The sequence below is a fragment of the Lolium perenne genome, chromosome 3 (genome assembly GCF_019359855.2).
Source record: "Lolium perenne isolate Kyuss_39 chromosome 3, Kyuss_2.0, whole genome shotgun sequence".
Lineage (NCBI taxonomy): Eukaryota > Viridiplantae > Streptophyta > Magnoliopsida > Poales > Poaceae > Lolium > Lolium perenne.
Window position 1 is genome coordinate 16,860,377 of NC_067246.2, and position 10,096 is coordinate 16,870,472.

Genomic DNA, 10,096 nt, shown 5'->3' on the forward strand with positions numbered 1-10,096 from the left:
ATAGGGAGAGGTGGGTGGTTCTTATTTCCAGTAGGAATTGATGCAATCAATCAATTCACTTATTAATTATCCAATCATAGGTAATTTCTAGGTACTTTTCTAATTTTAAAGTGAGCCCAATAAACCGGTATGAAATTTTATGACACAAATCTAACAACTAATTTAAATTCATAGGGACTAACAATCAATTCAAATATATAAGATAACGAGATTAGAGTCACATATGTTTGTATAGAATGTATGTAGTACTGCGCGTTTGTGTATTACTTGATTCCAGTTTGGTTAGATCCAGGGTATAAGATTTAATATATCATTATAATTTGGATCCACCATTCTGTTAAAAATGAAAAGGTCTACTTCAAAATTACCTCCACATCACATCTAAGTCTACAACAACATATCAACATAGCTCTAGTCAAAGTGTCACTAGTTGAAAAAGGGGCTTTAGTCCCGGTTGAAACTAAAAACCTCTTTAGTCTTGGTTGCCTACAAACCGGGATTAAATGCCCTCCAAGTGGGATACGGCGCGCGCTGGGATGGAGGACCTTTAGTCCCAGTTCGTAACATCAACTGGGACTAAAGACCTCCATGTGTATTTTTTTCATTCAATTTTTCTTAACTTCTAAGTTCCTTCGGTCTCTCTTCCAAGTACTTTGTGCACACACAATTGATATTAGTACCATATTAATCATATTTCTTGGTCACGATGTCACACTTCTTTATTATTTTAATTCCAAATAATTATTTTAGTAAACAAAAATAATAAAGTAATAATAATCTTGAATAAATAAATAGCAATTTTTTTGCAAAACCTAAAATCAGAATTTTTTCATATTTCTCTTTGGCAGTTTGAGAATCTAAAGAAGTGGAAACCGGGCATAGCCAGGTGAAATCGGATGTAACTTTTCGCGTAAATACATTTTCATATATTAAACATTTTTTTGAATTCTTATGCAAAAGTTATTTCCATCTTACCGAAAATATAGTTTTCTTTTCAAAATAAGTTAAAATTCATGTTCGTTATTTTTCATAATAACTAGATCACCTAACCTACCTATATCTAAAAGATTTTTAATTTTGATTTTTTTTCAAATTCTTTTGTATTTACAAACCTAAAAAAGTCGATCCACAAGGGGATTGTGGAGCAAAAAAAATCTAGAAAGTCTTTATTCTCGGTTGGTGGTAGAGCTTTAGTCCCGGTTGGGGAGGCTCGCACCGGCCACAGCCTGCCGCAACCCCTTTATTCCCGGTTGGTATCTCAAACCGGGACTAAAGGTTCCGTTTGACCCGAGACTAAAACCTTGCGGTGCTCTAACCGTTTGAACCGGGACTAATGCTCCAAACATGACCGAGACTAATGCTCCGAGCAGCTCTAAACGAAAGACCATTTTCTACTAGTGTGTCTGCATCATCAGCAGCGTCCACGGCACTTATGTGACTCCAGGAGAGAAGAGAAAGTACTATAAGTGATGTTGATGATGATAAGGCGGAGTAAAAGATGACAGCATAAGACTTCAAATATAGTCACAATTCACCGCGTCACTACCGCTATGACTAAGGTGATGTTAGAATGTGTACATGACTTAGGCTAGACTCCTAGATCTTCTTATATCCCAAGTCATGAGGCTTCTTGCCTCCTACATTTTGTACTACTCCATATATTTTTAGCTAAAGGGTATTTATTACTTAAAAGGTTTGAAAGGTACACCTAGTCTATGTATAACTAAGATACACACGGCCGTTTAACTCTGAACATATCAAAAGATAATAAAAGAGAGGCTCAATACAAGTAATCCTCAACGAAACTATATATGCCCTTAAGGTGATGAAAGATCATTCCGAACATTACATTGTCATCCATGTTGGACAAAAAATATCCATCGTTGTGTCCTCCATCCATGTAGACAACTCCATAAACTTGCGATGATCCACATAATGTAGAGACAACCATGAATAGAGCAAAGACAGTGCACCGTTAGATAATCTTCATAAGAGAAGAATTTTATTATTAAAAACCTTTTCATTTTTACATAGTAATAGCGACCAAATAACGGCAAACACTTCCACCGTAATAAGTATTTTAAACTTATAATCCACAGTCCTTAACAAACAGCTGAATATATTACCAACATTACATGAAGGGTATAAAAAGCCACGGCACACGACACCATCAATGCCCTTGCGCGGTAGGCCGATGCCACCCACTCGAATGCCGAAGTGAGGCTGTTAACGTGACTCATAAGACCATATCGGCGTCAAAGAAGAGGATGAGCAGAAGCCGAAGTGGGGTGCATGGGCCCAATGAAAACTGGCATCGAAGCGCATGTTGTCACAGCCTTGTTCACAATTGTTACAAAACCACGCAATAAAAGTAAATCAAACAAAGAACAAGAACAAAAAATTTACATGGAAAATCCAAACGGGAAAAACCACGAAACACACGACGGCGCTCTCAGTATAATTGGAGGAGTATTACAATACACGAGAGAACCCATCCTCTATGTGCTATCAATATGTGTAACTTTTTCTCATCTATTATATGACTACCTGAAACTATATATATACATATGGGCAAACAATTCTCTTTCTTGACGGACATGAAATAGAGTTGTATATGTGCTACGTGTAGCACGGTTGACACGCGTTGTCCATTAGGACTCCTTCCATAGTACAATAGGTAAATAGATTTCGGATCATATTCAACAATGATGACGCGATTGCAGCCCAAATTTAGGTCGCAAATAGGTCAATGCGAACAGCTTGCGTCGAGCCGCTGGGCTGGAGTTTTTCTCTCAAAGTGTCCAACCAAACAGAAACGAGTTGGTTTGTTTATGTCGGACCGTTGAAGATGTGCTAAGAGGCACATGATAAAGACTCTTTTGGTCCGTTCAATTCTCGTGCTAAAGCAAAGATGGCCACTTATGCTTTGGATAGCCCTAAAACTTGTAGCTATCTTTTGATGGTAGCGTAAAGCACGAAGACCAGGGAAGCATGGATCGCCAAAGGTGCCAAGCCACATCGTTTTCAAATTTGTGATTCGAAATGCCTCGAGACCATCGAAAGCCAAAAGATGAAACCATTGGACCTCACCTTTAGCAAAGACCGAGTCCCAGGGTACCTCTAATTTGCTAGCTGGATAATTTGGAAAGCTTATACGCCGATCGAGCAAAGACTTGTTCAAGTCGCTTCCCAAACAAGCAATGTCAAGTTATGTACCGAGTACCAGCATTACGAACACGCCATAACGGAATCATCAGCCACAAGGCGATCGCGGAGCAAGAAACGAACAAAGTGGCCGGGATGAACGGAACAACACGAAAAGCTATACACTGGTGCACAAACGGCAGCCGAAGTCCGCAGGATTCGAGCACACGACGCGGCCGATCGAAGCTTTCCCGTCGGTTGGCTGGTGCATCGATCACTCCGGGATGGCGACGAGCATCGGCCGCCACTGCCGCCGCATCATGAGCCGCCGCCGGAACCCGCCGAAGACGAACCTCCGGTACTGCTGCATGGCCGCACCGCCAGCACGCGCCGACGACGACACGGTCAGCGTGGCCTCCGGGCGAGCCACGTCCGCCGGCTGCCGTTGCCGGTGGTCAGGCAGCAGGACGTGCTGCACATCTTTCTTCACGCTGGCATGGAGGCCGGCGCCGTCCGACCCCAGGAGCTCCTCCAGGGACCCGCTTCGGCCGAGCAGGCTGCTCTTCTCCCCGCCGTAGTTGTCTCCTCCGTCTCCGGCCGACGCACCGGCAGTTGGTCTGTGCGGCTTGCTGCCGCGGCAGAGCATCCGGCGCACCAGCAGCCACAGGCTCTTGGCCCTCGGCTTGTGCATCGTCGGCCCGGCGGCCATATCCCTGCCGTTCCGGCGCAGTGCAGCCTCTCTCCGTCTACCGATCTCTATCTAGCTCTGGTTCTGAGCCTGGGATATGACAGTGTGATTGGTTATATACCTGCGTGGCCTCTCATGGTCCTGAGCTGCTACCGGCGGTCGCTGCTGCTTTGGAGACGTACGACCTGGGATTCTGGAGACGATCCTGAAATAATGGTGCTTTGCGCTTTGGACTGGACTCGAGGCTGCTACTATAAAAACATTGGAGCGGGAGGAGGTCTAATCACCGAACATTCTTGGATTTCTTTTGTTTACGTGCGAGGGCCGCCAATGCACGTCGCGGCGCCAGATGGAGGCCTGCGGATCAGCGCCGGAGGCTGTCTGCCAAATGGACAAAAGAAAAAGGGTATTGGCATGTGGCAGCATCAGCATCGGTGTCGCCGTCAGTCGCTAGAGGACGCGAGAATTTCGGTGCCGCAAGAGGCCAAGGACCAGCGCGTACTCTGCATGCTGTTCTACTATGTATGGTAGTGTGGGATTTGGATATGTGCTCGTCATCCCCCCTGGGATCCCAGTTGGAGAGAGGCCAAATCTGTATATTAGTTTATGGGTTTATTATGTATATGGCGAGGGCTTTTGATTTGATTGATGCGTTCAGTGAGGAAGAAGCAGAGGCTAAGCATGTACCGATGTTCTCTGTGCTTAATTTCAGAAAGTTCAGAAACTGGACATCAACATAGATGCGCTTGGGAGTGCACATTTTACAAGCCGTATTTTCTTTATAACAAGAGCAAAAGCTTCTCTCCAATCTATTAGTTAAGAAGAATAATTTGACATGAAAATCTGTACAAAACTAAATAAATAAATAACGTGGGACTACTCACTACTCTCCCGGCATTATTTTATCCAAACGCTTATTTAGCATCAGCGGTTACCCCACAACCGAACTTCCCTCTTGATTCTCTAAGATTACAAGGGGAGGGGCATGGTTGTTGTGAAACATCCGTGCATTACCCTCATTTCAAATTTCCCATGTGACTAGCAATGTGAGGGAAGCAATGGGCTTGTGGTTCGATAACATGATGATGGATAGATAAACACTAGGAAGCAATGGCGCGGCGGCACGCCGCGCCCGTAGGGTTGAAACCTATAGTTCAAAATGGTTTATCTTTTTGGTTTTAGTAGCACAAAACTTGTGCGATGCTACGGTGTTACATTAAATCAAAGGGTATCCTTTCATTTATTTATGTATTCGTGTTTTGATATCTAACGCGAGACCTCTCTCCTCTCGCGCTATTCCTCCGCCCACCGTCTGCCTACCGCTCGAGGGTGCCATATTGAATTTTGCGATCCCGCGCTTGTTCCTCTCGACGCTTTGCACGCTGCGCGATTCCTCTATTCCTCTCTTCCTCGGGAACACGGTGCGTTGTCGTTGCCGTGCTCCACTCTGTCATCTAGGCAAGCGCTCACCACACCATCACCAAACTCCTCTACCGCTGTCCGTTTCATGCCTTGTTTCCAATATTAGCCCCTGCATTTTACTTCAAATATTTTTTTAAAGAACTTCGTCCTTTTCATTATTTTGTTTTTTAAACATATAAAATATTTTGTCAGATGAAAATAAAAGCTTTTGAGCGAGAGAGAGAGGGAGCATGTCGGCCCAGCTAGCCTTCTACTTGACCTAGCCTTGAGGCCCAAGCCCCCAACCAGCCACCTCTTTCAGGCCTGTCATTTGGGATAATTTTACATACAAAGAAAGGAAAAAAAATTAAGGAAAGGATGGGAGCTGTTTTGTTTCCCATGTCAAATCAAATAAAAAAGAGGTCGAAGATACCATAACAATGTGTATCAGACTGCCTGTTTCTTTGTATTTGGATCTCAAACATTACAAATTCCACTTGAGCATCCAAATCTGGATCAAAATGGTTTATCTTTTTTGGTTTTATATGGAGTAATTCATATATCAAATAAAACATAAAGAACCCTTATGTTTGTTCTTATTCTGATCTCTAGTCCTTCCTTCTGAAACCATAAATTGTGCCAGTAAAACAAATAATCTATACTCATAGTATGTACTACGTCGAGAATCTGATAATGTTCCACACACGGGACGAAATATGCATCATTTGCAATTTTGTTCTTTAAAAAAACCACGCAAAGTGGTGCTCTGTTGAAAATCTACAGGTGGGTGCTGTTGCATCAAGTAACGGCAAAAGCTAAAGCCTTGAGCACCGACCAATCGCTACAATGGCCCAGAAGTACACGCCCAGAACTGGTATACAATATCTACTGCTAACTCTACCATGTCTATTTTCTCCTAAAGCCACACTATTGTCCTATCAAGCTCCCCATATGAAGATCAAATAAGCGGCATGCATTTTTAAACATTAAGATACATACTCGATGCCTATTCTTTGCGTCACAGGGAAGTCTCTAAAATGAAACGCAAAACCCATTCATTTTCTAAACCTTAATATACATACTAAATGACACTTCTTCACATTACATGGCAGTCCCTAAAAAGAAGTACACAACAAAGAAACCAGGATTTGAAAGGCAACAAGATCTGAAGAACCAGGTCCAAACAATTGTGGCAATGATGAACCAGCAGGAGCAAGGGGAACCGAAATACTGCTACCTCTAGTACTGTCAATGATATTGTTATAGGTACAGGATGGACAGGCCGCTTGCCCAACCAAATCTCCGGTCTCCTCCATGCATCAGCTTCAAGAGGCGAAGAAACGGGTACAAACCCATCCAAGGAAAAGCGAAGCACAGACCGTGCAATAGGTGTAGACACCGGATGAGCAATAGGCAAAGAAGCCACGGCCACAGGCAACAGGCAAAGAAGCAGTCCGGCGGTCACGCTCACGCGCAACCACAGAAAAACTGACCCCGCCGGAGGAAACAGACAACACAGAAGTAAGAGCAAGTCCAACAGCACCCCTACATTTTCTCCCCTATATCTTCATGTAGGGGACGCCCCTAAAAAGATTCATTCCCTATATTTTTCTTCTTTCCAACAGCTCCCCTATAATTCCTCCCCAATGTCATATTCACATGTATTTTAATAATGTAGAGCCCACATGTAAGATTTATAACAAGACATAAACATGGGTTGGGGCATGTATAGGGGACACCTCCACAACCCCAATGCATAGGGGAGAGAGGGGGGTTGAGTTGGGGACACCAATATTTAGGGGAGGCTATAGGGGAGCTGTTGGAGCCATATTTTTCTTGTTTCTTCCCTATGTTTGGTATAGGGGTGGTTATAAGGGTGCTGTTGGACTTGCTCTAACGTCCTCCAGCCCACGACGCCGATGCGGAGCAGGAGAAGGCAAGACAGCCCTGCATACTCGTCCAGCAGCTGCATATGCAGACATCAAAAGCGCACCATGATCAGAACAGGTACACATCGGAAGAAACAGAACATGCACACAACAGAAGAAACAGAAAAAACAAACTTTGAAGATCAGAAGAACTACACCATTATCAGAAGAAGCACACCGTTATCAGAAGAGACACTGCCACGCCTGCTACGCCATTGTGGAGCTGGAGGAGGCGACGAAGAAAGTCTCGCCGACGATAGTCTCCTCCAGCAGCTGCAAATGTAGACACCAAGAACACTACACGATCAGAACAGACACGCAATACAGGGCATCCAGAACTAAAACATGAAGGTTTCATCATGTATGAGTGCAATCAGATTCAAAAGAGACAATATCTTGCTTTCTCACAAATTGGATTCTGACATGAAAAATAACAGTTGAACTTGATAACAAAAATAAGATATACTTGTAAAGGTACATGGTGTTAAACATAAAAAAATGCATCCATTGTTCATGAAGCTGGGTTCCAATAAGCCTGAGAATAAAAGAGAATATATATGTTTTCCCACAAGTTGAATTTTAATTGGAAGAATAGCCGCTGAAGTGGGGGCAGCTCCATACCTTCCGGTCAATGACGATAAAAATCGAGCTCATACAGATTCTTCCATGTTTCTTTGTCTAAACTTATGGCATTTATGGGGCGTCTAACACTACCGAGCCTCTCTATTCCATCTATGAAATTTAGATCCACCTATCTTGAGCATCTTAGTTCATGAAGAAAATTCATACAGTATTAGTTTAACTCTGCAGAATGCTATGAGACATTTACATATTTCAAATTTTACACTGGTTATGCTGCAGTTAAGTGAAGATGGTCTAGGGGAAGAACCAAGTAAAGATGATACACTCTCGAGCTTGATGTGTGGGGTCAACCTACCAAAGAACTTACTGGATTGTGGAAAGGTTCGGTTTGCTACCAGTCTACCACTGTCCCTATGAATCTACCTCACCATATGAATGGATGACTCTAATATATTATATGCCTGCTGGGCCTGAGAACAATAGCGTACAAATAATGCTGGAAGAGCAGAACAAAAAGCGAATAACTGTTCATGAGATGGAGTCGGTGCGGCAGATGCCGCGGCCATGCTGTTATCTTTTTTTGCATGTATAGTTGTTGTACTTGCCTTTGAATGTATATAACCGATGATCAGCAGAGCACTGAGTTAAGCTCCTACCGGTATCCACGGCGGTGAAGCAGAGGATGCGGTTCTCTCTTCCACGGCACCATTTTAATGTTCATTGTATATTAGTAGTTCTGCCAAACATTCAAACAATAGTAATATAGTTCATAATCTGTTGGTATTTGTTCTGATGTCTGCTGCAGCCTTGTATAAAATAGAAGAAGCAACATGTCAACACCCGGATTTTTAAGTCCAGATGCCTATTATGCCATTCATCGCAATCCAGAAATAATTTTTTTGCGAGACATAATAGATTGATATCACAAAACATCATTCATTACAACATCATAATAGTCTTACAAATAAAGGATCACATGATCCAGTCTTATTACAATAATAATTGATCTATTGATCAATTACAAAACACATAGCGGAAGCGAAGTAGCGGTTGTGGTCCATCTGTTCCACAGGCAACTGTTGACGTCAGGAGTGGTCCTAGTTGTCGTAGACGTCCTGCTGTCCTTCATCCTGGTACTGGGGCTCTTCTTCATAGTCTGGCCATTTGAATAGCCAGGGACACAGCCATGAGTACTTTAAAGTACTCGCAAACTAATACTAATGTAAGTCTAGCAACCATGGTAAAGGGTGCTAAGCTCTAGGTTCATTTGCATAAAACCAGTTTTATTGCATAAGCATTTAGTAAACAAAGACTCCTCATTTGCCTAACCTAACACCAGTGGGAACATTAGTGTCATTCCCACAACTCTGTTGTGATTCAAAGTCAAAGTCACCTTTCAATTCAAGTCACACGTCACCATTCATATTTTCAGAAAAGTTCTGATGACGGAACAGTATGGCCTTTCCAACTATCCATGACCGCGGACGCGGCTATTCGAATAGTTTAAACTCTGCAGAGGTTGTACACTTGTGCCACAACAATTGCAATAGTCCGTCAAGGGTAACTGGCCCTGATTTATTGCACTCAGTGCGCGATCTACCAATCATAACCTTTCATTTACATACCCTAGTATAGGCACCTCTCCCCATGAGCTTGGCCTCCCAGTGAAGACCAACAGTCAACCTGGGAACTGCACAGGGCTTGGGTCTGACATTCACCTCATTTCATGTCATTTCTCTTTTGGTGGAGGTTGCCTTGGCATAACCCCTATGACGCTTGTTTAGAGGGAACCCATACTAAAATACATAAGTTTCTAGTTAAGCCTTACCCAGATTCAGGTATTGTGGGGGTATGATGTCTACGCACGCTTCTATTCCTGTAGACAGTGTTGGGCCTCCAAGAGCAGAGGTTTGTAGAACAGCAGCAAGTTTCCCTTAAGTGAATCACCCAAGGTTTATCGAACTCAGGGAGGTAGAGGTCAAAGATATCCCTCTCAAGCAACCATGCAATTAAGATACAAGAAGTCTCTTGTGTCCCCAACACACCTAATACACTTGTCAGATGTATAGGTGCACTAGTTCGGCGAAGAGATAGTGCAATACAAGTAATATGGATGATTATAAGTAGTAATTGCAATCTAAAATAAAAATGGCAGCAAGCAAACATGTAGCAGAACTTGTTGGAAACGGTGTCTCAATGCTTAGAAATAAGGCCTAGGGATCGTACTTTCACTAGTGGACACTCTCAACAATGATCACATAATTGAATAAATAAATGCTACTCTCTAACACTCTCTTGTTGGATAACAAACACCATTCATTGTGTAGGGCTACAAAAGCACACCTCAAGCCGG

At 43.0% G+C, this 10,096-nt stretch overlaps 1 protein-coding gene across 1 annotated transcript; it reads right to left on the bottom strand.

Moving 5' to 3' along the window:
- Positions 1-3,218: 3,218 nt before the first annotated feature.
- On the bottom strand, positions 3,219-4,031 carry LOC127338128 (uncharacterized). Its single transcript, XM_051364373.2, has one exon. It carries the CDS (start codon positions 3,851-3,853, stop codon positions 3,419-3,421), a length of 435 nt encoding a protein of 144 aa, XP_051220333.1. The 5' UTR covers positions 3,854-4,031; the 3' UTR covers positions 3,219-3,418.
- Between the last annotated feature and the right edge of the window lie 6,065 nt (positions 4,032-10,096).

Bases quoted from the DNA above. Each gene is read 5' to 3' on its own strand.
- LOC127338128 (XM_051364373.2), bottom strand. From the start codon at position 3,853: ATGGCCGCCGGGCCGACGATGCACAAGCCGAGGGCCAAGAGCCTGTGG.